The sequence below is a fragment of the Mus musculus genome, chromosome 9 (genome assembly GCF_000001635.26).
Source record: "Mus musculus strain C57BL/6J chromosome 9, GRCm38.p6 C57BL/6J".
In the NCBI taxonomy this organism is placed as follows: Eukaryota; Metazoa; Chordata; class Mammalia; order Rodentia; family Muridae; genus Mus; species Mus musculus.
The window spans coordinates 105476275-105503762 of record NC_000075.6 but is presented as its reverse complement, the minus strand read 5'-3'; the positions used below and the strand labels follow the sequence as shown (position 1 = coordinate 105503762).

Sequence of the window (27488 nt, the reverse complement as noted above, 5' to 3'; positions counted from 1 at the left end):
CCAAAGCTTCATGTACCAGGTTCTTTGATAAGTTTTATGTCTGGCTGTTTGAAGTAGGGTCAGATCAAGTCCCAAATTCATCTTGTTCCCAGATTATAGAAATGTCTCTACTATCCTGTCCGCTCTGCTTCCTCATTTCACCATAATAGAGAATATTTGGCAATATTAATCAATTAATTAATTTATTTATTTTTGGTTTTTCGAGACAGGGTTTCTCTGTGTAGCCCTGGCTGTCCTGGAACTCACTTTGTAGACCAGGCTGGCCTTGAACTCAGAAATCCGCCTGCCTCTGCCTCTCGAGTGCTGGGATTAAAGGCATGCACTACCACACCCGGCTTATTAAATTATTTTTAATATCTTCTAATATAGGGTACAGGTATTCAGGTGTTGCCTCTTATAGCCAAAACAAACAAACAAACAAACAAACAAACACACACAAAACAAAGAACCCAAAATACAAAAACAAAGTTACCTGTATGCATATTTTCCATATAATCTTTATTTATAGCAAAGAACTTTCTAGCCTAAAGGTTTTAGCAATTTGCTCATGTTACACAAACTCTTTCCTGCTGATTTTGGATCTTTGTTTCTCCCCTCTTCCTTCCAAGTCATATTGGCAACTTGTAATTCCTCTTTCTAAATCAACTATTTTGTAAATCATCTCTTTGATATGGAGTCCATCTTTTGTGCTTACATGCTCCTTGGCTGTAACAGTCAGTGCACATGAGTGATTTGGGCTAAACTTCAGAATTCTCATAAGCCTTGGGCTATTTTCTGTCTTGAGTATCTCTCTCTCTCTCTACTCTATTATCATAATGGCCTTTTTTTTCTCATTTATTTGCACAATAGGAAACACTGCAGAGAGAAATGGTTTTTGCAGGGGGGGGGGCATGAAAGGACACAGGACAAGTTTAGGCAAAGAAGAAAATATACATATTGACTTCCAGTTGGCTTTGAAGTATAAAATGTGCTGCTTTGAAGGAATGAGGTAATACAAGCTTTCCCAAAGCTCTTCCAGACCAGAGTGCCGTGGGGGAAAGGGCTGAAATGTTTCCTCTGTGGAAATGAGAAAGCATCTAAAGGGAGAGAAGAGGCCTAGTGAAAACTGCAAACACAGCAGGTGGCCTCCAAACACATGCCAAACCCTCACTCATGACAACCGAGCCACCAGCACAGCTTCAGGAGGAAGTGCTCCCCAGCAACCGAAACTTCCTTGGCTACCCTGAGGTCATTGCTTCTTCACACTGTCTTGTACAGGAATGAAGAGTATATTCCTTCATCTCTAAGATCTGAGAATGGTGCTGGAGATGACAGCACTTTGGGTTTTAGTCAGGCTCTGATATGCATGCCCTCAAAATTCAAAGCGCAGGCTGAAATGTCCTATGTGCAAGGATGTGCGCGCCTCAGTATTGTTAGCTTCCGATTTCAAGTGGTTACTTGGATCCAAAATCTATAATTTCCTCTGCTCTGGGCAGTGCTTGATACTGCTCAGGATTTACTCCTACTGTGATCAAGAAGTCTCAGTTAATCCCTTTGTGGTTTTGGAGATGAATATTACATTGTTACATTCTGAAAACCCTTAAATTCTCCCCTACCCCATCCTTTGCTCTGTAGCAAAATTCATCAGCAAAGTCCAAGGTGGGATTACCTTTATTTATTCCACAATAAATACTTATTATGGCAATGGGTAATGGCTATTCCTGGTTGTCAACTTGACTGCATCTGGAACGAACTACACTCCAGAACTGGAAAGCACATCTGTGACAGAAAGGAGGTCCAGTGACAGGCCCAAATTGGAATCCAGCTCAAGGGGAGACCCCAAGGCTTGACACTATTAGTGATGCTATGGTGTGCTTACAGAGAAGAACCTAGTATAGCTGCCCTCTGAGAGGCTCAACAAGCAACAGATTCTTGCACCCAACCAATGGATAGAAGCTGGGGACCCCTGTGGTTGAATTACAGAAAAGCTGGAAGAAGCTGAGGAGGAGGGAGACCCCATAGGAAGACCAGCAGTCTCAACTAATTTGCCTCCCCTGAGATCTCTCAGACACTGAGCCACCAACCAGGCAGCATACCAGCTGATAGGAGCCGCCGCCTCCCCCCAGCACCACTCCCCCCAGCATATATACAGCAGGAACTGTCTGGTCTAGACTCAATGAGAGAAGATGCACCTAAGAGACTTGAGGCCCCAGGGGGTGGGGAGGTCTGGTGGGGTGGGGGCATCCTCTTGGAGAAGGGAGGGAGGAGATATGGGATGAGAAATAGTCAGAGGGACAGACCAGGAGGGGGATAAACACTGGACTGGAAAAAAAAAAAAGAAAAAAAACATGATGAATGTGAGTAGCTGTGCAAGAATCAGTTCAAGACTCCATTATTTCCATGTAAAATAGATATACAGTCTTCCAAGTTCTGTAAACCTTAAGTCGCTGTGAAATATAAGTGCATCCATTTTAAAAGATACCATCCTGAGAGCTGGGTATGTAGCTCACTGGCAAGAAGGCTAGAGTCTAGCATGCACCAAGCCCTTGTTCAATTCCTAGCCCCAAAAAGGAAAGGAAATACCATCCTATCTATCTCTGATTTATATATATATATATATATATATATATATATATATATGTATATGTATATATACATATATATGGATTATATGTATACATATATACATATATGTATATATAATCCCTATATTCTCATATATATGAGATTTGTTAGATAAGTACATAATCTGAAAGATTGTTCATTAGGGTTTTCTGGCATCACAGAACTTATGGAATGTCTCTCTTTATTAAGGGAATTTATTGTGTTGACTTATAATCATCCCAACTAACCCAACAATGGGCAGCTATGGATGGGAAGTCCAAGAATCTAGCAGTTGCTCAGACCACAAGGCTAGTTCTTTAAGCTGGTCTTCTGTAGAAGTAGGTTCCAATGGATGTGCTGGCAAGTAAGTACAAGCAGTCAAGAATCTTCCTTCTTCCAATGTCCTTATGTAGGCCTCCAGCAGAAGGTGTGGCCCAGACTAAAAGTGTGTACCACCATGCCTGGATCTAAAACTTGTTTTGTGCTAGGCTGACCCTGGACTGAGATCCTCTTGCCTCAGTCTCCTGGGATTACAGGCATGTACTCCCTTGCCCAGGTCTAAGTTTTTCATGGCCTCAAGAACTCCATGCCAAGATCCAGGTGAGAAATTTGTGCATCTTCTCTCATTGAGTCTAGACCAGACAGTTCCTGCTGTATATATGCTGGGGGGAGTGGTGCTGGGGGGAGGCGGCGGCTCCTATCAGCTGGTATGCTGCCTGGTTGGTGGCTCAGTGTCTGAGAGATCTCAGGGGAGGCAAATTAGTTGAGACTGCTGGTCTTCCTATGGGGTCTCCCTCCTCCTCAGCTTCTTCCAGCTTTTCTGTAATTCAACCACAGGGGTCCCCAGCTTCTATCCATTGGTTGGGTGCAAGAATCTGTTGCTTGTTGAGCCTCTCAGAGGGCAGCTATACTAGGTTCTTCTCTGTAAGCACACCATAGCATCACTAATAGTGTCAAGCCTTGGGGTCTCCCCTTGAGCTGGATTCCAATTTGGGCCTGTCACTGGACCTCCTTTCTGTCAGGCTCTTCTCCATTTTTGTCCCTGCAGTTCTTTCAGACAGGAACAATTCTGGGTTAGAGGTTTTGACTGTGGGATGGTAACCTTATCTCTTCACTTGATGTCCTATCTTTCTACTGGAGGTGGACTCTACAAGTTCCTTCCTTGCCGCAGACCCTCTGGGCCCCTTTGTCTGTGTGGAACAGGTCTCTAGTCGCGGGTGGGCAAAGCGTCGGATGAATTGACAGACAGATGCACACAGGAGAGGTTGTGTTGGATCTGAATGTATCTTGTCAAATCGAACATCAGACTTTTTATGCAGAAGACAATAAGGAAGTTGGGTGACATACCCGCAAGGTACAAATGAGGTAACCGGATGCTTAATGACTCTTACACAGAACAGAGGAATGAAAACGCAAAGACTGACAGGAACTGGGCAATAAAAATAACTGAGACAAAGTCAGCCCTATCTAAGGTCAGCTATAGTCTTAGAAGCCAGGTGTGAGAACTTTTCACTCCTAGGGCAAGGGCTTTCACACCCAAGTCATGGTTCTGACTAGGGAGTTCCGTTCTAGCTAACCATCTCATGAATAATGCAATACTCTAAAACCACAGACCGATCTACTTCCTAAACTATTGTAAATTCCTGTATATGGGTGTAACTCAGCTATAATTCTAAGTAACTATTCTGGTTTCTCCTATGGTCAGAAACTTCTTTCTTCCTTGGTGATGGTAGATTCCTGTGAAGGGCAGTGACCTAACTTTTACTCAAAGTGATAGTGTAATACCAGGGGCAGTACTGAATTCCAAGCCCAAGGTCTTGCTAAAGGATGTTCTAGGACTGTTGGAACACTGGCTTTAGCTATGTCAGAATTCAATCTTAAAAGGCACTTATAATAGGATAATACTAAGAGAGAGTACATGGATCCATATACTAGACTAACGTGGGAATGGAAAATTAATGTATGGGTTAGAGAGAACGCCAGGCTCCAGGAGTGAGTTTCTGTGAAACTCTTCTGCCTCAGTGAATAGCTTTTAAGCCTCTCGGCTTGTCAAGCTGACTCGACCAGAGCGCGTGGCACTTCCTCCCACTATAGAGCATTTCATCTAAGGTCCTTTGAATCCTAAGAGTCTCTCACCTTCATTTTTTTTTCTTATCCTCAACTTCAGCTCTTGGTTCACCTTCAACCCAGAAGGCTGACAATATATAGTAACGATTCCAAGCAACACTCGGTTCTGAATCCGTAGAATGAGGAGTTGTATTCAGTGCAAACTTTAAGAATAGAGATTAAGAGTCTACTTTATAGCTCCCCAGTGTCCTCTTCTCAGTCTCCATCAAGTTGTTCACATTTTGGGATGCTATTAAATGTGCTCGAGCCTATGGAATTCTGTGGGAGATAAAATCTTTGCATAGTACTTAGGGATCTGTGTGAAATTAAACTAACCAAACACTGGTGACTTGTATTGGATCCCTTCAATTTTTAAATTCTTGCTTTCAACTTTTACTGTAGCACTGCAGAGACATGGGATCGGGCAGATGTATAGCCTTTCTGGCAGGCAGCTCTTGGACACTGATTTCCTATGACATTCTTTGCAGTGACCCCATTTCCTCATGCCTGACAATTCACACGCCCTTTATTGTATAAGAAATATTCTGTTGTATAGTTGGAGTAGGTTACCTTACAAAAAGTGTTGTGTCTTTCTTTTAGAAAAATGTTCAGTTTTTAGAGTCTGGGAAGATAGCTGTCAGTAATATGCTTGTCTTGAAGGTAAGAAAATGTACTGAATTCCATCTTCAACTGAGCATGGTGGCATGTGTCTGTAATTCCATCTCTGGGGAGGCAGAGATGGGAGGATCCCTAGGGCTTGCTGCCCAGTCAATCTAGACTATCTGTGTGCCCCAGGCCAATTATAGACCTGGCTCAAAGGAGATGAAGGGTATTCTAAAGATGTACTCAAGGCTGTCTTCTATGCTTACACACACACACATACACACACACACACACGCTCACGAACATACATACATATGCATAAACGTGCTCAGTTTTTTTTTTCTTTTAAACCAACTATATGGGATGGTGAACTTCAGGGCATATATCTTTGTTTGCTGACTTTTCCTAACAATTTTGATCCTTTAGTTCAGATGATGCTAAAGGGTTAAAAGAAGACAGTAACTAGGGGAAGATTTAAAAGTAGCTCTTCTAGTTTTATTTTAAAATACACACTCCTTTATCATCTGTATTTAAATAGTTGGACAAGGCTAATTTATATCAAGTATTTGATCTTCATATACTTTTAAATGTTCAAGTTTTATTATAATATAAAAGCAGGGTAGCTCATATCCTCTTAGAACCAAGCACAGTATGAATAACATTGGAGCATCATGACCGTGCTTCCCCACGCTTCCCCCAGGAAAAGGAGCCTCGAACCTTCTCAGTCATGTGACCACTCTTCTTTTCTCATCTCCTCACCCCCACTTTCTCAGTGGTGCTCAAGTTTGAATCATCTAAGGATTCCATTCCCACCACTGAGAAACACTCTCAGCTCCTGTAAACCACATTTTGCTCTAGATGCATTTAATTTTGTAGGTTAAATATTCAACACAAAAGGAATAAGAGCCAAACTTTAGGGGAGGGTTATTTTAAAGGGGAACTTTCGGGGTTGGTCACAAGGACACTTGGCTATATTGTCTCTCATGGCCACCAGTCTCACTGTAGCTAGTCTTAATGTTTCTTCACATATTAAGGGTTCCACCTCGGCAATGCTTCTGCTTTATTATTATCTTCACGCGCCCTTTCTGTCCCTTCCGACAGTTTTACTGTGTAAGAGGAAAGAAGGAATCCTTCTGCATGTTCGTGCATTTTGCATTTACAGTTCACTATATTTTAGTCCCTCCCTCTGTCACACACCGAGGTGGGAATGGTACACAGCCCCTCACAGAAGGATCCAGCATGCACAGAAAAAGAGGAGAGCATGCTGCTCTGGCTTTAACAGTATTGATTAAAGCTTTAATATATAAATTATATGCAGATACATAATAAATGCTAACTTTTGATCACAGGAAATAGAAGTCAATGTTGCTGATCTCGGCTAGTGTGGGGCCGTGATCAGATCTGGTACAGAATAGAAAAACCATCTTAAGCAACACGCGCATCGTTTCAGCTAATTGGTCCAATAACTAACAATACAGATGTCCTAGTTTTCTTTTCTTTTGCTGTCCCAAGACATCAGAAGCAGCTAGGGAAGGAAAGGCTTATACTTTCCATCGCTGAAGCAATCCAAAGTGGGAACCTGGAGGCAGAAACTGAAGCGGAGCCCATGGAGGAGCACTGCTTCCTGGCTTGCTTCTCACGGGTCCCTCAGTTTGCCATCTTACCTAACCCAGGACCACCTGTCCATGGATAGCCCTGTCCACAGTGATCCCGGCACTCCCGCATCAATCACTTGAGAAAATTCTCCACAGACTTGACTGTAGGTAGGTCTATGTGATGGAGACATTTTCTCAGTTGAGCCTTCCATTTTACCAGATGACACTAGCCCTGTTAAGGTGATAAAAGAAACCCCAGCACAACAATAAAATTACGTTTTCCAGAAGTCTACATATGAATTCTAAGTGCTTATATAATGTGATCTACCTTGTAAACTTTGTGTTTTAAATTGTGCTTGTTGTAACATTAATATTCTGTTAAGTAATAACTACTACAAACTAATTTTAAAACTGAGCACGAGACAGCAATTTTATTATAGAAGCCACAAGCTTATGCCACGGGGCATATAAAACATCATTATACATACCAAAGTGGAGATGAATTATAGATTTCTACACTAGCCTGGCCTGGAAATTGCGGCCATCCTCTGCTTCTGTTTCCCATGAGTGGCATGAACTACTATGCCTGGCAAAAGCTCATTTTTCAAAATAGAAGACGTGTGTATGTCAACCCAGAAGCTGTCCAGAAATTTTGATCCTAAACAAGCTTAACAGGCACCCAACACAGGAAGGCAGGCAACTCGGTCCATTATGTAGAACGTGTGTTTGAAAGCATGTTATAGGACCCAATATAAAAGAGCAATTTTGTTACGGTTATTTGGTCACGGAGGAAAAAATACCTGTAGAGGCTTTTTCTTTGGAGCAGAAGGGGAGGGAGGGGGTCTTCAGAGGATGCTCCGTAACTGGCCATAGGTGTAGTTCTGCCCTCTAGTGGATATAGGTGGGAGAGTGGTTCAATGGCTTCCTGTGCTTTAAAGAGTAGCAACTATTCATTAGAAGTCTAGGGGTTTGTGTGAGGTGCTAAGTGAAAGGCTGACTTGGAAAATGATAGCAGCGGCCAAGGTAATATGGGTTTTTCGGCTTCGATGGCAGGGCGACTTGATTTCTAGATTCTATCCCAGCTATTCTGGTTGCATTCACGCAATGAAAAAAGGTCAGGGTTCCTTCCTCGAGCTGTCACTCTGAACCTTGCCCTTTCATGACACATGGGGCTTCGGAGCACACCCCTGAGCAGGAAAGAATTTTGGAAACTGGTCCCATGATGACCAGTCCTCCCAAGACCAGAGAAGCAGCCAGAGCTCGTGTTTACAAGTGAGGGTACGACGCGTGGGAGGCCGCTGACAGGAACATCAGCTTCTCTCTGTGTCGTCCGGGGAGATTGTGACGGCCGTGAGACCGGAGAGACTTCCAGAGCTGTGCAGAGAGCGCCCAGGCGACTCTGTGACCCGGCAATGGCTGTGCCTGTCTCTGCCTCGTACCCGCGGCCGCCTCGACAGAATGTGTGGCTGGATACGGGGATGGGTGTCCTTCCGCCCCTTGCGCCGCCGGGTGTGTAGAAAGCGGGCAGTCGCTATCCCGAGAGCCCTGGAGGAGCCGTGGGCCCCGCGCGCTCTCCTACAAACCCTCTGCATCCCCAGGACCACGTCCATTAGGGCTCGCAGGCTCGGCCTCACTGCACTTCCGCTCACCCGCGCCGAGAGCTGGAGTGCGCCTGCGCGCGCGCCTCTCCGGGCGGAAGTGGTAGCGACAAAGCTCGGTGGGCGGCGGGCTGGGCAGTGCAGGGAGCGCCGGGCGGCGGGGAGGGGCGGAGCGGAGCGCAGGAGGCGGAGGCGGGAGCAGAGCTGCTCGGCCGTGCGCGGAGACGCGCGGAGCCGGCGGGCCGAGCTTGACGGGCCCTTCGCCGCTCCTCCTCTCCCCTCCCTGCCGCCGTCCTGCTCCTTCTCCTCGGGACGTGTGGCGCCGCTGTGCTGCCAGCAGCTCCGGGTCGCCCGAGGCGCGTGGGGCGCCCCCGCAGCCCCGCGAGTGAGTCCTCGCAGCCTGGAGGGAAGGGGAGGACGTCTGGGGTGTCGGGGAGGACTCGGGTGTCTACTCCTGCCCCTATTTCCAGAAACTTCCAGGTCCAGAGGGAAGGGGGCGTCCAGGGAGGGGGGGAACGTCTCTTGCCCGTAGGGCGCCTCTCGGGCGCCGCCCGGCTGGCGTGTGTGTCGCAGGCGCTGCGGGCGGCGCAGGGGGTGGGCTAGGGTGGTGGCGGCTGGGCGAGGGTCGCCCTGCTCCTCTCCCCTCTCCTCAGCTCCGCTTCTCCTGGTTTCTCTTGCAGATGCTGCTGCTAGGGGTGGTGGGAGCAGCCGTGGGACGCGTGGCCGGGAGCGGGGGTGACAGCCTGGGATTCCGGGGTCTTCTCTTCCTTGTCCTCCTCTCCTCTCTATTCCCAGTGTGGCCGTGGCTGACACTAAAGACTTTGTAGCCATCAACCAGAGTGCAGTTTCGATGGAAAATGAAGGTAAAGGCCCCTGGCAGATGGGTTTGTAATACAAGAGTTGAGGGTGTGGTTTGCTTTTTAAGTTGTCTGTCTTTTCCCACCTTTTTATTTTCCTCATTTTATGTAATTGTTTTTTTTTTCTGCCCTTTGCATGTGAAATGTCTGAGGATTTGGTTCCCTAAGGGCATGTAGCTTTTATTTTGGTAATGTGGGCATTGCCGGGTTCTGCGGGTGACAGCTTGAGTCTGCTTTCCTGGGAAATTGTTATTTTCTTGAGCATAGGGAATGGAACGGAAGTTTTCATTTGAGATAGCATCTGTGCACATCCTTATAGCTCTTTGAAAGGAATCTGTGGATGTGAAGTGGAAAGGGGAAGAGAAAGCAGTGGGTCGAATCTCTGTATATTTGCATAGCAAGCTTTGTTAGAGTGTGTGACGGAATTAAAAAGATTTTTAAAATAAATTCTAGCTTTGGCAAAAAGCATTTTTGAACTCAGATTAAGGAAAAAAAAAAAACAAAACACAAAAAAAGCCAAAAACAAAAAACCCTAACACTGGAGTTTAATGAAATTTTCTGAGAGTTTCCTGTCTTAAAGTCCCGCCCTATTTCAAAACATCTTTGGGAGGTTGACAGTGGAACCTGTTTGTCCCCATTACACATTGTGTTTGGATGCATTTGTCTGTCACGTTACTGGACCACTTTGGCCTCATTCAAATACTGCTTCTCATTTATAGCACTTGGATTTTAAAAAGTATTGAATAACTGAATAAATGATATTTCTTCCCTCTTGAACTAACCATGTTTATTGTTTATGCTGACTTCTGGCTTATGTGTAATATTCTTTCTTTTTTCCCCCCCTCCTTTTTTGACTGGACTGCAAGATGCTAGAAAAGGTACTTGACAAATCATTTCTCCCCTGCCTCCCCCCCCCCTTGAACTGTTTGCTTTTAAAATCTTTATCGCATACACAGGAGCTGCAGTTAAGCTGCATGCTTTTTCCTCTGTTGAGAATGGAAGCTTGATTGGCTAAGTAGGACTTTAAATTTTAAAATAGGTGTTTCTTGTGGATGTCGTAATCTGTTGTGCTATTGGAGAACCATGGCATATGTAGGGGATACGATGAGAGGCAGGGTTAACTTGCCCAGGTTCATTCTAGAGGGATAATTGGTGGACTGCATTTTCTGACATGTTCAGGTGTGTAGCTGCAGAGGAGTTATATGCTAATTGGATGTTGAGGAAAGTGGTTGTGTTTTTTCTGATGTGTGGAAAGTTGTTTCTCCATGCCCTTTTCCTCTTGTCTTTTATAGATTTAAGAAAGTCAGATTTGTTTTTTATAAGACAATATTAAGTCCATTCATATAGTGGTTTCTATTTAGAAATCTCTGTAAGTAAAAATCTCAGAGTTCTTGAGCATCTGTGGAGCTATTTTTAGAGGATAACCAGATTTCGGAGAGTAGCCTGAAGTAGGTGGATACTTGGCTGCTGGCTTTCTTTGTGGGTATCTTAGGAGTCAGAGCATGAGTAATGGAGCTAGCACTCATGTGCTGAGGAGGAAGGGGGTGGCTGTTAGGAGTGCGTCTGTAGTTTATGGCCACACAAGAATGGCGTGGCCTCATAGAGTGTAATCATCTTAAAGACTTGAGGGGGTTTCTGCTCCATTATATTTGACCATCAAGAGACTGTATTTGTTAATCTCTTACTATATTAACATGCTTTTTTTTTGTTTTAACCATTTAAATATTTTTTTAGAAGAACTTGGAGATAGCCTGGAATCTTCAAAAGCAGTTGACTATTTTAAAATAGACTTGTATTTTTTTTCATTTTATAATTTATACCCTCTTTTGACCTGATTATTAACAGGTTAGAAAGTGTGGAGCCAAAATATTAAAATCTTGCTCTAATGCAAATCCATTTGGCTTTAAGGCAAGACATTTTACCATTGCTGTTCTCCTATAATTGGGACTGAAATGTGTAGCTCACAAAGTTGCTGTGCTGAGTGAGAAACACCGCAGACTTTTTTGGGGGAGAGGGATGCTGGACAAGAGCAAGGCGGCTCACTGAATACTGCATCTCCACACTGTTTGCCCTTGTCCACACTAGTAAGGCTTTTTGTGCTGTGTTTTCTTCATGTATAAAAATAAGGGTAAAGGGAGCTGCCTCTTGAAGTTGTCATAAGTGCTCAAAACAGCATCTGGCATACACTAAGTACTCACTAAATGCTAATTGTTAATAGCATCATCCATGTTTCCATGCGCACTGTGATGTGACCTGGCATTAAAGTCATGACAACTAAGGGATTTTCTGTAGAGTTAGTGCTGTAAATCAAAGTTAGGGCTCCACCAAACCATATTAGGAGACTGGTAATTTTCCCATTCCCCCAAATCTGACCCTGTGCTTCTGAGCATGGAATAACGTCATCTTGGAGGGTCGGTATAGAAACGAAGCCAGAGAAATGGTTGACACAGCTTTAATAAGTGATTAAGCCGTGTTAATTGTTGTCTAGAAAGAGATTTCTAGTAGGTAGGCAGATAAGTTACATGATTGGGGTGAACTGGATAGGGTTACCTGACAGTAGCTCTCTGGAGCATCTTCATGGACAGAGAGCGTTCTTAGCAGTCACGTGTAGAGTGGTTATGTCCTGGGAGGAAATGGCTTTATCTATTTTCTTCCAACTTTGACTGTAGAGGTATTTACTCTGGCATTAGATTTTGGTTCTCCTAGACTCCCCTCCCACCCCCAGGGCCCACTTAAACATTTTCAGGGAAGCTTGACTACTTTTTAGCCGTAGTTGTCTGTGTACTTCATGTTAATTAAGTAACATGAAAAATGTTCCTACCAGTCAGTAGGAACATTTGAAACCTTAATTAATTTCCAGGAATTTTAAGATTTAGTCCTAGACAACCAGTTGTCGGTATTTTTGTCTAAATCCTTTGGAATTTCTTTTAAAATACTTATTACAAGTCTAAACTAACAAGATAACTATCACTTAGTAACCTGAGATACACATATGTGCAGTTTTTTTTATATTTATTTTTTAAAAGTTGTTGATAGTTTAAAAGATGGCTTATTAGAGAAGACATTTGTAGCTGGAAGGTTTTACAGATAATTTTTCTTGCCTTCCTGTTAACTGGTTTAGTTGTTGCAACAAATCTGGCCTTTTCTAAGGGGCTTTTCTAAGAGTTTCATCATTTTTAAAAAAATACTATTTGATTGTCTCATTCTTGAGTACAAATACAATAATCTTTAGGATTTCAGGAAATGCTGCATCCAGCTAGAAAACAACGCCCTATGTTCGTTGATGACTTTTGAATTTATACTTTTTAAAGCAGTTCATCCCTCAGTTCTGGATGGCTCAGTTTCGGATGGCTTGGCTGGCTGTTCTGGGATGGCTCAGTTCCGGATGGCTGGCTGTTCTGGGGTAGTTCAAGAAAGAAGGGTGTCAGGGCGGCTTGAGGGGCTCTAGGATGGACCGAGCAGAGGGAAGGGAAGCACTTGACTTTTATTCCAACCTCTAAACGTGTCTTCAGTCTTGAAGTGTGGGAGCTTACTTTATTTGCACTATTGTCTCTAAGATAGTTTTAATTGTCAGGTGAGCAAGGCCTGAAACTAAAAGAGTATCTAAGAACATTTTTTAAACAGCAGAGAATATTTTTAGATTTTGTAAGCAATAGACTCAATAGACTTTAGAACTTTTTTTTTTTACATTTTGTGTGTGTATCTGTGTGTGAGTGTGTATGTGTGTATATATGTATGTATGTATGTATGTGTACACACTTACATGTGTGCAGGCTAGAGGGCAGCTTGGGAGTTGGTTATCCCCATCATGTGGGTTCTGAAGATTGAGTTGAGGTTGTCAGGCTCGCTGGCAAGTGTCTTTACCCACCGAGCTATCTCTCCAGACTAGCCGTAGCCTTTTGACAGTTAACTTAGTATTTGTGTGTGTGTGTTTATGCACCTGTATGTACATGTGTGCATATGGATGTACACGAGTGAAGAGGGCAGAGGTTACTTTCTGCTGTCAGCCTAGATAGCCTTAGTTTTTGAGGCAGGGTCTCTCACTGAACCTGGAGACACAGATTTAGCCAGGCACGTTGGCCAGTGAACTGCAGAGACCCACCTGTCTCTATTTGTCTATCCCCAGCTGGGGTTACAGACATGTCTGTCACTGTACCAAGATTTTATGTGCTTGCTGGGATCTGACCTCGGGTTCTTCTGCTTATGAAACAGGTATTTCATGAACTAAAACATTTCCTGAGCCCTGGATTGTCTTAATAGTCTTAGCAATTAACGGCAACAGAATCTAGTTTTGTTAATTGAAACATTATGAAACAAAATAGTTGTCTGGGGAACATACTCATGAGGCCCAAAGCTTTGGAGATTTTACTTAACCAATATGTGTTTTGCAAGTTGACTTTTGTTTTAAAGATGGCAAGAGTACCATGTCTTGGTAGTAGAATAAGTTGGGGTGAATTGAAATTGCCCCTTTGTTGCAGATGAAAAGATAGCTTCTTGTCCAGCGCGTTGGTGGTTCACACCTTCAATTCCAGTACTTGGGAGGCAGAGGTGGTCGGATCTCTATGAGGTCCAGGCCAGTCTAGTCTACAGAAGAAGTCCCAAGACAGCCAAATAGCCAAGGCTACACAGAGAAACCTTGTCTGGGGTGGTGGTGATAGATAGCTTACCGTTAACTCAGAGTTTACCTTGCTAAAGATAGTGTCTTCGTATTTATTTAAAGGCTTCTGTTACGGCAAAGCTCTTTGTGCTTTTTCTGAGGTCACGTGGTAAAAAGTAAAGCTGGTTAGTGCGCTCCCAGGCCAGTGCCATAGTTTCACACAAGAAAAAGGCTTTCTAACATTGCAGGCTAAGTTGGTACAGTCTTTATGACTTTTAATGGCCAGAGTTTATATTCACTTATTAACTTATATGCATTTGTTACTGTCCGTTGTCTTTGTTGCAAGAGTTATTGTTAGCTTAGTAGATAAGTAGATTTTTCAGGTTATGTTGAATTAGGCTCCCTTGGACCAAACTTGTGATGCATTTAGAAAAAGTTTGAAATGTGAAAAGGTTAGAGATTTGGACAGTGATTGAACGGGTCAGGAACATCTTTTCAGAGTGGCTGTAACTGGCCCTTAATTTGTTTCTGCTTGCTTTCTTTGTCTGCTACAGGCATTAGAGCGTTTAGGAGTTGGGCTTCTGTAATATACCTGTTAATTATAATTGCTTAAGTGAAGCCTTTGGTTTTGACATGTAGTCATTTTGTAAATGTGCTGACCTAAAGTCGTGTTGTCTCTGCTCCCAGGATTCATGCAGTAATCTAACAGGACGCTCTTAGAAAGGCTTGGCAGCATCCTTGTAAAACATTACTTTTATTTACTCGCAGAGGATTGGACTGCAGCAGATGTTAGCCGAAGGCCTGCCTGCTCAGCCCTTCACAGAAAAACAGGACAGTTGAAGTGGGACATGGGACGGTTCTGAACACTGTCGGTGCCGTCTTCAGCAGCTCATTGCCTTTGGCCCCGGGCAAGACCCTGGGTCAGATCCCCGCAGCATGCAATCAGGAAGGATCAGGCTTTCCTAGGGCACCTTGCACTAATGTGTTAGGCAAAGGTAATAACTTAAAACGGGTTCTGGATCTCCTCTCATCCTGTGACCTTTCCCTTGGAGCCCCCAGACTCAGCCTTTGCTGTTGTCATTTCATTCATACATGCTTTGTTGTGCCCGTCTAGTCCTCCCCCACAGTGTTTCTAGTAGGCACTGCTTGGCTGTTGCTGGGTGTCTTTAGTAGAGTATTTGTTTTTCATCTGAGTTTTTATGTTGGTGGGCGTAGACATATTTGGCCCAGGCCTTTGAGAGTCCGAATTTCCTTATTCTGTGAAATGTCATTGCTACATTTCTCCCAGAGGAGGCAAAAGCCTTTCATGTCTTGAATGCCAGAAATAGCACGTGGTGCACTTTGTAAAGGCACGGTAAGTAATCTCTTCTATGTTTTTTTCTTAATGCTTGTGAGGGCTGCTGTTATCCAGAGTTGATATCTGGCTTGTGACTCTAGAGCCTATGATCCTGTGGGAACTCTAGTGTCCTTTCTACCCCAGAAAAAGATGTAACCATTGCTGATTGGTTGGTTTGTTTGTTTTTGTTTTCTGTTTTTAAATGAGTCTTACAGGACTGTGTATGGAGAGAGGTTTTAAATCAAACACCAGTTCTGTTAGAAGATTTGTAAGAAGGCTGAAAGTAAATTCTTGTCGGTAGAGACTGTCCAGTGTCTCTTACTCAGTCTGAGCAGGGTCTGGCACATATGTGTTACTGACTGAATGAAATGTTAGCTCTCACTCGGCTTCTCTCATCTGGGGGTGATTGCACATCCCAGAGATCATTTGACTGTGCCTAGAGACGTTATTGGTTGTCACTGCTGCAGTAGGCTTGTGGCATCGAGTTGGTAGACACCAGTGATGCTGATAAACATTGTCCTGTACACATGTTAGCCCCTCTCTCACCTCCTTCCCATAAGGTGTTATTTAGCCCCCCAGTGATGGTACCTATTGAGAAACACGGTTCTAAGCAAAGGCAAGACAATTGCATCTGAGCCATGCTTTCCTCCTTCATAAAGAGGTGGTCACTGCACTTGGGTTTGTCAGGTTAGGCAGGCTCAGGTGTGTCCAGGTGCCCCAGGGCCAAAAGCTGCAAAGCGAATGCAGAGTTTCTTTAACTTAGCTGAAAGAAAGAGCTAGGGAAATTTTGGTCACTGACGTTTTAGTTTAGGATTCAAAGGCTTTAAGTATTTATCCAAATTCTAAGTTGGATGTGAAAGAAGCCTGCGGTAGTTTTTTTCAGTGATTTTCTGGTGGTTTTATTAAATATGCTGCTTCTTTGGCTTGGGATTTTAGTAATTTATAACTTAGTAGTAGACAAAACTATTGAAAGCTATATTAAATGTTTTAGCTCCTGCTAGTAAGCTACTTTTAAGGACTCAGTAGCCCCCACTGCACCTGTAACTACACACACTGACACGCAAGCACACGGGTGTCACGACAATGATTGATTTCATAAGGGTTAGTTTTCAGTAGCCTGCAAAGTTTAACTTGACTAAAACAACAACAAAAACCAATGCCAGATTCTTTCCATAGAATAATATAATTCAAGTGTGGTCTTTTATCTGATGGATGCAAATCTAATTGTTAAGGAAATGTTTTTCTGAAATTGAGTTAAGCCTTTTCTGTTGTGTTAATGTTAGATTTACATAAAAGGGTGCAGTACGAGTAACTAGAGTTCCCTGGTGTCTGCCCCCTGGATTCCCTTATGGTTGCACTGTATATACACGTGGTGTAATTAACAAACCCAGGAATCCACAATTATAAAATGCTCTTTCTAGCCTACTGTAGGCTCCATCTTCCCTTCTAGGTGTCATTGCCCTTGTGTCCTTCTGTCTGTCATGTTTTCCAGTCTCCTTCCTCATTGTGTATGAGCTGGACACTTGAAGAGTGATGGTCAGCTTTTCTTTTTAGTTGTCCCTTGATTTAGTTCATTAGGCGATTGATTACTCATAATTGTAAGTCTTAGGACTGGTAAAGTTTTGGTGGTCGCTTGATCAAGGTACTGTCTGCCAGGTTTCTTCATTTAAAGTCGGCTTCCCCTTTTGCAGTTACTAATCCAAATCATTTTACCTTGTGGTAGAAGAGTTAATAATCTCTTTGTCACAAGCACTTCTAGCGGGGAAGCACTTTATACCTGCATGTCCCTCCCATCCGGTGTGCTTCACCTTCGTTCCCTTAGGCTTGTTCTCCTGTATGTACTGTTTCTTGGAGGTAACAGTTACTTCTGTGATAGATGCTGGGTGACTGCCGCTTTCCTCATTCCTGTTCTTCTTTTCTTAAAGATTTATTTATTTATTTATGTATTTTATGTATACGACACTCTGTCTTCATGTATCTGCACACCAGAAGAGGGCCTTGGATCCCATGGGACTACAGTTGTGAGCCACCACATGGGTTCTGGGAATTAAAACTTTACCATAGAGCCATCTTTCCAGCGCCATTCCTGTGGTTCTTAAGAATGTCCTGTACTGTATTCCTGTTTATTATTCACGTGGATTTTGAATATTTATTTTATGAATTAGCATAGAATATAATCTTGTTGATCAAATTATTCCTATGTCCTTTAATGCAATCTCATTTGGATAGTACTAATATACTTTCTGGTGCTACATGATGTTTGGTGCATCTGGGTTGTTGTGTTGTTAATTTGCACCAACTGTAGAATCACACCATTTTCCTAAAGAAGCTGGGAGTGTATAGAGAACAGGAGCCTGAAACCAGCATGCGGGTGCTAGGTGAGCTCAGGGCTCTTGTGGTCTTGTGGGATCGTGTTAGCAGGTCATGAACAGTGACCTGCACATCGACATGTTTTTATTTCTGTAAGTGGTTCCAGCTTGTTTCATTCTAATCTAATAACTTGTTAAAGCCTCCTTTCTACTATATTCTGTGCTGCTTGCTCCTGGTCCTGAACCCTGACTAGGGGTAGTGAAGGGATGTGGACAGGACAGACACAGAGACACATGTACAGAAAATCTGGCGTCAAGAGGGCTGTGTGTGCTCTTATGAAGCCTCTCCAAATTCACAGCAGCCGCAACCTAGGTGTTAATGATGTATAGCACCAAGGGGCTGTGCTGTGATGGGTTAGCTAGCATCTGTAGGTAAGCAGTCTCAGGATATAAACATCTGGGAGGAGGAAGCAATGGTTGCTAGAGTTTGCATATATTGCGAACATTTGCACTTGGACCAACGGCAGGCTTTGCTATACGTCTGAGGCTGTTCTGAGATATGTGTGTGTGGGGATCTCTGTCAATTTCCCATGGGTCTGAGGCATCTGGAGTTGACTGGTGCCATAGCAACAACAAAGGCTTCCTCTGCCTCACACCTTCCTTCTTATGTCTGTCTGCAACTTTCTCATCCCTAGCAATTGACTTGTTCATAACAGTTTCCTCCTAAGAAATACATTAAACATGTTATTAGTGTGTATGAATGATGCAGATGTTTGGTTGAGCATGCCATGTTACACATGTGGAAGTTTGATGACAAATGTGTGGGGTTTGTTCGCTGTTTTACCTTTATGTGGGTTCTGGGAACGGAACTCAGGTCACCAGGCTTGTGTGGCGAGTGTCGTTTATCTGTTGAGCTCTCTCTCTGGTTCAGGAAATAAAGTTTAAAGTAGAGCACACTATTTTTCATTAGCTTTACTGTATGTAGGTAGAGTCTCCTTTCCAGAGATCCTTGGCTTGGTCTCATCCCAGCCTACTTGGGTTTTCATGTGCAGCGCAGATTAGGCTCAGCTTCTTACCATTTGTACTCTGTTCTAGCCCCACCCACATCCTATTTGATTTTCAATGATTTTAATCTGTTTGAAGTGAATAGTGACCATATCTCTTTTCTATTTATTTGGAGTAGGATGTCTCTCCTACTTTGTTGTAGAGAGCTGCTTATCAGAGGGCTGCATGTGCTTACAGTTGGGCGGGCAGGGCTGTATAGCTGTGCCTGGCTGTAATTGGAGGGCAAGCAGCTGTGCTGTGGCAGTCATTCCCCTGGGCTGGCTGCCTTGGTTCCCTGGTTACACCTCAGTCCTGTCTCCCCTCCACACTGGGGAGTTGGCACTAGCTAGAGTCCTGTGACTGTCAGTGTTGCTGTCGCTTCCCCAGATGAATCTGCTTTGCTCTGGATGCCTTGCTTCAGACCTAGAGTCACCCAGCTAAATGCTTATTCTCTGTTGCTGTAGTAAATGATAAGGTTTTTTATAAACCTTGACCTTTTCTTTAAAAAAAATCCACACGCCATAAAATCCTGTTTTGAAGTGTAGCTCAGTGTGCACATTCGCAGCGTCATGTGTAGTCTGATTGCAGAGCTCTTATGTTACTTCCCCAAAGAAATCTCTACCTTATTAGCATTCACTTCCTGTTCTTCCCTTCCCCAGCTCCTAGCAACCACTAATCTAGTTTCTGTGCTTGGATTTTCCTATTCTGGACATTTTGTATAAATGTAATTGAGCAATATGAGACTTTTTATGTGTGGCTTCTTTCAGTTTATTTATGCTTTGCTATGTATTAGTACTTTATTCCTATTCATGGCTGAATAATATTCTAAGGTATGGGTGTATCATATTTACTAATTGACCGTTTGATGGACATTGAACTGTTTCTACTGTTGGGCAGTTATAAATAATGCTGCTGTGAGTGTTCATATATAGATTTCTGCACGAGTGTATGGCTTCCATTCTTTGGATCTATGTGTAGGAGTGTGGTGCTGAGCCATATGGTGATACTGTGTTTAACTGAGGAACTGCAGCAGTATGTGATCAGTGCAGGTGTCAGAGTCAGTCCTGACATCCTCGCCTACGCTTTACTCTTCTGTTTGTGAGTCGCCACCCCAGGAGTATGAACGTGTTTGCACGTTCTAGTTTTGGTGTGTATTCCCCAGTGACTGGTGATGCCCAGCGCCTTCTCGCGAGGCCATTGTGTATCTGCAGAAGCTCTCATCTATAACCGCTTCATAATTTGCTCATTTGCTTTTTATTTTTTAGCTAAGAGTTGATCTCCCTCCCTCCCTCCCTCTCTGTCTCCTGTCTCTTATCTCTATCTCTATCTCTATCTCTATCTCTATATCTCCATCTCTATCTCCATCCATCCTAGATCTTGAGTAGAAATGTATCCTTTACTGGTACTTATGTAAGAGTCAGTTGTACAGTTATTTATTAGGCCTTTATCAGAAATAAGGTTTTCAAGTATTTTCCCTATTCTTTGGACTTTTTGAAAACTTATGGTTTCATTTGCTTTGATTGTTGACCAGGATGATTAAACTGATTTATGTTTTATTCTAGGCATTTTAGTTTAGCTTTTCCACTTGCTCAATTTTGAGATAAAATCCAGCTGTATTGTTTTGCAGGGAATGCTACTATCCAGTGCCATCCATTTAGGAGACTGTCTTCGCTGAGTTGTCTTTGTGCCCTTGGTTTTCCATAAGTGAAGTTTCTCTCCTGGCTCGTGGCTCTGCTCCGTTGTCTGTGTCTGGCTGTTGCCAGCATCACACTGTGTGATGGCTGCTGTATGGCTTTGTAGTAATTCTGAAACTGAAATATGAAGCCAGCTTTCCTCAAACTGCTTGTTTTGCTTTGGATCCCTTGCATTTCTCTGTGGTTTTAGAATCTGCTTGTCTGTTTCTGTGAAAGAGGTATTTGAAATTTTTATAGGTATTACAGTGACTTGTTCTTTACTGAGGAGGTATTCTTGCATAGGTAAAAAAAAAAAAAACTATGGCTTTTAAAGAGGGCTCCTGTTTATGTTTGTTTTATGTGTATGTATGAGTGCCTATGTTGATACCTGTGTACCACACACATGCCTGGATTCCTAGGAGGCCAGAAGAGGGTGCCATATTCCCTTGAGCTGGAGTTACAGACAGTTGTGAACCTCCTAATGTAAGTGTTGAGAACCAATCTGTGGTCCTTTGCAAGAGCAGCAAGTGCTCTAAACTGCTGAGTCATTCCTCCAGCCCCACAGAGAAGGGCCTTTGGGCTATTTACCTGGGATATGACATTATTCTAGGTAACAGTATAAAGAGGCTGGGTACGATCTTTAATTCAATCTGTTTTATTTCTCTTCTTTTTGCTTGCTTCCACAAAGAATAACTTGGAGAAAAGATGAATTATTCAGTAGGGGTTATAAGGATGGCTAGATGACCTTAGGGAGGAAATGGGAAGTTGGAATGGGAAATACTTAAAAAAAATGATATGAAATCTCAAAATCAATTATATACATACTGGGAAGAACAAGAGAGGGCACATTCCTCAGAGCACTTCTTTAATCTACAAGAAATAGTAACATGTGAAGAAAAAGGGCAAAAGGCACAAGGTTGTACTTCTCAGGGAGAGATTGTGGGTGGCCACAGGAAGAGTGGCAGGCTCTCTCTGCAGTGCCAGTGGTGAAGAAGTGAGCTCAGTAGAACCAGGACGAGCTGGGCACTGGCACATGTGTGCCATGTCAGCCTGAGCAGATGTAGCAAGACCCTGTCTCAACCCCTTCCCCACAAAAGCAGAAAACCAAACCTCTGTGTTAATAATGCTTTCCTCCTCCTCTGATGGGTAGCAGTTAGAACTCTGGTGATGCCAGGCCCTGGCCAGGTGCCAAGCAGAGTGCAAGCTCCTGAACGTTGTGAGAGTCCTGACACAGTTCTTTAGAGGTTTGTAGCAGTAACTACCAGAATAATAAACACATCAATATTGTCTCTTCTGGGAGTGCAGGTTAGACTTGCACAGTGGAGCGCTGGCCTGGGATGTCTATCACAGCAGATGCGGTGGCAGGGTCCAAGATGAATTGAGTTAAAAAGAAGTAATTGTAGTTGTTTGGTTCTGTTTGTAATAATGATAAAAAAGAAACCCAAAAGTATTAAGCATGTCTACACAGAAGGTGGTGGGACTGTGTGGTTGGACAGCTTACCTCTGGGCATAGGAGGATTGGAATATAAACTACCACCACATTTATCTCAAACCTTTTCTTATGTTTTATCTCAAACATTCCCCCTCTCCCCTTTTTAATGTGAAATTTTTATTTTTTATAAAAACATCTTTAAAATAATATTATGCTGTACTTTCGGAATAAGAATTTTTTTTCCCTGTGTTCAATTCCTGCTGGTATCCAGAGATAAATGGATTTTTGTTGTTGTTGTTATTTATGTTTGTTCTACTGCAATGGATTAGAATGGACATTTAAGTACAACTCTTTGGTGGCATTTAGAACCTTTAATTTCATTGTTGAGTATTATAAGCATGGAGAAACTATGATTTACTAGCTGTGGTTATGCTAGGGTTTTGTTTCTGTGTGCTGGGGCAGCAGTCCAGAGCTTTGTGAATGCTGAGCAAGTGCTCTGTCACTGAGCAATAGCTGTCCTGACACTGCCGGATGTAGTTCCACTCTGAAAAACATTTCAAAACTAACCTGAATGTGAGCCCCATAGAGGCCATGCTTTGGAAGTTAGGGCTCAGTATGGAGGGATACATTTCATAGCATCTCCTCAGAGAGCCTACACACTCAGTGTTGGAAACTTGTGTGTGCACCTTACAGTGGCTGTAAAATCCCCTGCACTTGGCAGATTAGTCCTTGAAGGATCAGGATCAGAAGGGGGCCAACTTCCTATCCCATATGAAATGGTTCCAGTGCTCTCTTAAGTCGTTTCTGGCAACTGTTGGAGTTGCTTATATTCATTCTGCTCTTAGACACATGCCATGCTTTCCGTCCTGAAGTATTTGACTATTTCTGCCATGTTCTTTTCTATGCAATCTTTATTGAAATCCGGGTAATGGTTGACACTGCTCTCATTTAAGTGTCTTTTTCAGACCATACTTCTTCCCACTAATCTTTTTAAAAGTTTGTTTCCCTTCACTACTTCTTTAAATTATTTCCAGAATTATTACTATGGTATGAATGTTTTCAGGTTGGTCCCAGTAATGTCCTACAAAGCACACAGACTCCTTAAGGCATTCTTAGGTCATCATTACGTGATCAGAGCTTGTTACTCCATGCTGGAAAAGCTGTCTTCTTTTTGTAGCACAACGAAGGGTTGGTATTTGCCTTTTTAGCACTGAGGTCACACTGAGGAGAGACTTTCACAGCCTTTCGAGCAGTGGGTAAGGCAGGCAGCGTAGCTTCATGTTTCTCTGAGTTACTACTGTAGAGCCTCACCATCTGGGACTTAGTAGTTGGTTTTTACATTTGTCTGCAATAAGTAGGAATTTACTTTTGCAGAGAGGGAGTGGAGGCATTTTGTTTCTGTGCCGTGGTACCTGATAAGCTCCTTTGTTTTATTTCCATAATGAAGCCGGTGCTGGTGTCATCCTGGATAAGTACTGATTATCTGAGTTGTCATGTATTAAACAGGATACAGACATAGTGTACTGAGTTGTACAGTTTCAGATCGTAAGTTTGGGTTAGGATTCCATTTCTGTAATATTGGTATGTTGAAAGATGAGCAATGGATTTATTCTTTTGCACTGCAGATTTTCTGTCACCTTTCCTATGGTTTGTTTTTGGAATCCTGTTGAAAATCCATTTATAGTATATGCATAGACTTATTTCTGGGTTCTGGTCTGTTTGAATTTACTCATTTGTTCTAAGTTATTCAATTTATTAGTGGACAGTTACTGATAGTAGTGCTCTATGAGTTGTGGTATTTGTGTATTCAGGGTTAGAATGTTTTTTTTTTTTTCCTTTTTGACTTTTAGGTTTTCTGTTAGTCTAGTAAAGGGGCCTCAATTTTATCTTTTCAAGAAGCCAGCTCTTAGTCCATCCCACTCATTGTTACTTCTTTTGCTTCTGTTCTAATCCTTGTGCCTAACTTTGGTCTCTCTTTCCTTCCTGCCTTCCTCTTCTATTCTTCGGTTTCCTTCCCTTCCACTCCCTCCCTTCCCTCCCCCTTCCCCTTCCTCTTCTCCTTGTCTTAGTTCTCTATTAACTAGGCTAGCCTTGATTTTTTTTTCTGCATAGTTAGAGATGACCTTGAACACACACACACACACACACACACACACACACACACACACACACACACACACACACACACACACTCTTAATGTAGGTATTTATAGCCAGCAACTTCCCTCTTAGTACTACACTTGCTACATCCATTTTGGTATTAGATGGAAGACCTCTGGCAGGAGCATGTTTATAATTGATTTCTTATTGCATTGTTGAAGAAAATTGTTCAAACTTAATTTTAAAGTATACTAGGAAGAACTTTCATTGAAGGGTAAAAAGTGGAAATTTTTGTTATTTAAAGATATCACAAGAGATGAGCTAAATTTTATAATGGGTCAGTGATTGTTTTTTGTCTACTGTATTTCATAACGGGGTAAGGAATATTTAGTGTTTGTTAAAGAGAACAAAGAGTCGTTCTATTCGTCACCATAGTGAAATTGCCAATATTAACAACTCTAGGGTTAAAGAGACTGAATGCTTTAGAAAACAGGGTTACCACGGAGTAAGACATTGGCTTGTGTAGTGGACTGCGTGTGTAGAGAGGAAGGTGGGTAGAATTTTAGCAGTAACAGTATTTACTGATTTTTACCTTTTTTTCTTTTTAATTTGAAGAAAGTCCTTAACATTTTGGCAAGAATTAGCAGATAAGCTGGAATGAATGAGAGAGAAAAATTGTAATATGTGGCTACCTTTTTATCATTCTAAAGAGAAACTTAACTCACAGTGCCCCGGTTACTGCTAATGTATTTCCTAGTTACAGAAGCGTAATTGTATGTTTTCTTTGTGTCTGTCTTATTTCAGTTCACCTCGTATGCTTTCTAAGTTCATATTATGTTATGTGTCAAAACTTCTGTTTTATGAATGGCAAACTGTCATCTAGCACCTTATCTCTTCACTCACCTTTGACCAGACAGGGTATTTCTAGGTTTTGGCTGTTAGAGAAATGCTGACCTGAACCTAAGGATCTGGGTCCTTTTAACAGGCTGTGCCCTTACAAGCAGAATTACTGGCACATGGTCAGTCTGTTCAGCCTTGTGTTTGTTTGTTTGTTTGTTTGTGATACAAGGTGTTATATTCTGTTGGCCAGGCTGGTCTGGAGCTCTGGACATAAGTGGAACATTGTGCAATTTTGTCATCATGTGCTTAGGTATTGAATACCATGAGGTTAATAAGGTTATGCCTCATTATTGAGTACCATCAAGTTCATAGAATTAGGTATTACAGTTCTTCCTTAAAACACAGCCATTCTTAAGAATGACTCAAAATGTGGAGCTTGTATAAGGGAGGATTGCTAAATTTTATTATATAAAACTGGAATTCTATATTGTAAAAAAGGTAGTAGAGCTGTCAGGAGAAAATGTCTGCACTAGATTACAGATAAAGGCTAAGATATCTATTATGTAAAGAGCTCCAACAATTGAAAACCTGATAAATGTTCAAAGCACATAAAAGATAATTCCTGTAAAATTCTAAAACCAGCTCTATATGTAAGAGATATAATTCAGATTTACTCAGAGAAATGCAAATCAGAACACAGAGATGCCTTGTATTAGCTCTCACTGCTGCTCTAGCAGCCCACCTCAGTGATGTGTCAGAAGGAGAGAACTGATTACCATAGTGTCCTCTGTCCCCACTCATGTGCTGGTATGTGTGCATCCCATGCAGAGTCCAGTACTACTCAACAAACTCCACAGATGGGGTTTGCCTTTGTCTTTGCCTTTTGTCTTCTGTTCAGGAAATTTTCTTAGGCCATACCTTCAACATGAAACACATGTTTTATGATTGATTGTTTGCAACTGTTGAAAACCTATGGTTATTTACAGACTCACAGCAGTAAGAATAGGGCGCTTTCTGAATAGCTGAGTGATGGTGGGTATATATTGTTAAAGTAAAAAGAAGGTACCTGCATTTGCTGTTACCTTAAATCAAAGAGGGAATAAGAAACCATGTCCCTTATCTGTGCAGAAGGAGACAGAGGCAGGATAGGAATAGATGGGCTGTAGAGAGAAGAATGGAGGCCAGCTGCAACTTTTCCGTTTTTACCTGGTTTTAGTTTTGACAGAATTAAGTTACATTTTCATGTATTCAAGATTAACTAAGATGGTGTGTGTGTATGAATATATTCTTTAATTCTCTGCTGCAGTCTTCTAGAATCTACTTCTGAAGATTACTTTCAATAAGAGAAACCAAAGCTTGCTTGAGAAATGGTTAATTCTAGTGCCCTGGCTAAGAAAATACAAAGTTAATCTTGGAATATCTTATGCTAGAAAATAAGGAAATAAATGCTCAAAAGTTGTTGAGCACAGGTCAGAAGGGTTGTAAGCCAGCCTGCCTACACTTGCGACACCAGAAGTAACAGAATGATTGTATGAGATATTATAATTCATAGACTCATAGGCGGCCCACGACATAAAATGTGGCTACAGGGATATAAAGCTCACACAGAAATAGAAAGAACCTAGGAGTTGAGTAATGTATGTAGACAGAACAGTCTGATAGCAGTACTACTGGAAAGAAGTGTCTATGATAGTTTACATGGCTTCAAAGTAACGAAGTAAAATATATTAATTATAAATCCTCAAACAGTAACTTGATAGCCAAAAAATTGAACCTCTTAGGTAACCATTTTAGTAAAGTGATCAAAATTCACATCACTATTCTCAGGACAGTCACATTATAATAGGCCAGAGCTGCTGTGCACTATAAACAAAAATTACTTTCTACAGGTGTAAGGTTAGAAGTCCAGAGTTCTATGGTTATAGCATGGGCTTCTGGAGAGGCCTCTCTTTGTCAAAGACAGCCCCTTCTTGCTGTGTCTGCCATGGCTATGTGTCTATCCTCTGCCTCCTCTTTTGTAGAGCGACCATTACCTCTGTAATGACCCCGTTTCTAATTCAGTGACATTGAAATACAGTCAACAGTCACACTGGAAATGAAGGTTTCAACAGAGGACATTTGGAGTGGCGGAGGGGCCAAGTTTACCCTGTAGAAAGCACCTGTGCTTTTTGGTATGTGCTGAGAAGGGTACACCATTCCTTCACTGGTGCGCTATCGGAACCAGTGAAAAACATCTAAGTCATGATTTATAAAATGGGACTATTTAGAAGAATAACCTGCTTGTCTTAAAAAAAAAATGGAGACAAACACATGAAAAGTGAGCTCCGTGGTTGAAGTTGGAAAACAGCTGTTTTAAACCAAGACCCAAGTAGCAGCCCCTTCTTGTAGTTTGAGACTGTCTCCCTTTCTTTTTCTGCAGTTTGTTTGTTGAGAGAGCATGTTTATTATTCTGTCGAGTTTCCCACAGCCTGTGCTTTGCTGAACTCATTCTTTGGAAAGTTTCGTTGTTCCTCTAGCTCCTGTACTTGTAAATTGGAGAGAATAAAGAAGCGCTCATCTCTGGAACCCACTCATCCTTGGAGGGCTTATGGATTCTAATTCAGTTTGTCTGGGTTTCTGACCATAGAAATGAAAACAACAACCCCTCCTTATTTCTCTAATGTGCAGTGAGGGTAAGAAGTAATCTAGACCTAGTTTGAGAATCAACACATTTTGTCCTGACGTTGGGACTGTAAGACAAAATTTTTATGTTGGTAATTTTGGCAAGTACAGTTGTCAGGCCATCTGTCAGCTTGAATATCACAGAAGCATTTGT

General features: G+C 42.3%; 1 protein-coding gene and 1 long non-coding RNA gene across 9 annotated transcripts in view; one reads left to right on the top strand and one right to left on the bottom strand.

Moving 5' to 3' along the window:
• Positions 1 to 27488, top strand: part of Atp2c1 (ATPase, Ca++-sequestering) — a 109896-nt gene that overhangs the window by 17495 nt on the left and 64913 nt on the right. For 2 of the 8 annotated variants that reach the window (NM_001359823.1, NM_001253836.1), the window contains exon 1: positions 8630 to 8870. The exons of 1 other annotated variant lie outside the window; for it this stretch is intronic. Coding sequence is in view for 5 of the 7 variants with exons in the window: in XM_006511712.4 (XP_006511775.1) it covers positions 9343 to 9348; positions 10209 to 10220 (18 nt within the window). In the remaining 2 variants the exon portion in view is untranslated. Of the gene's footprint in view, positions 1 to 7724; positions 8397 to 8629; positions 8871 to 9165; positions 9349 to 10208; positions 10221 to 27488 lie in introns of those variants that run through there. 5 more of the 8 variants (XM_006511712.4, NM_001359822.1, XM_006511711.4 and 2 more) reach the window with 5 other exon arrangements.
• Gm40564 lies at positions 6565 to 7771 on the bottom strand. The gene is made up of 2 exons (XR_871130.1): positions 7688 to 7771; positions 6565 to 7119 (listed from the first exon to the last, which is right to left on the bottom strand). It is a non-coding gene; the product is annotated as a predicted gene, 40564 (long non-coding RNA).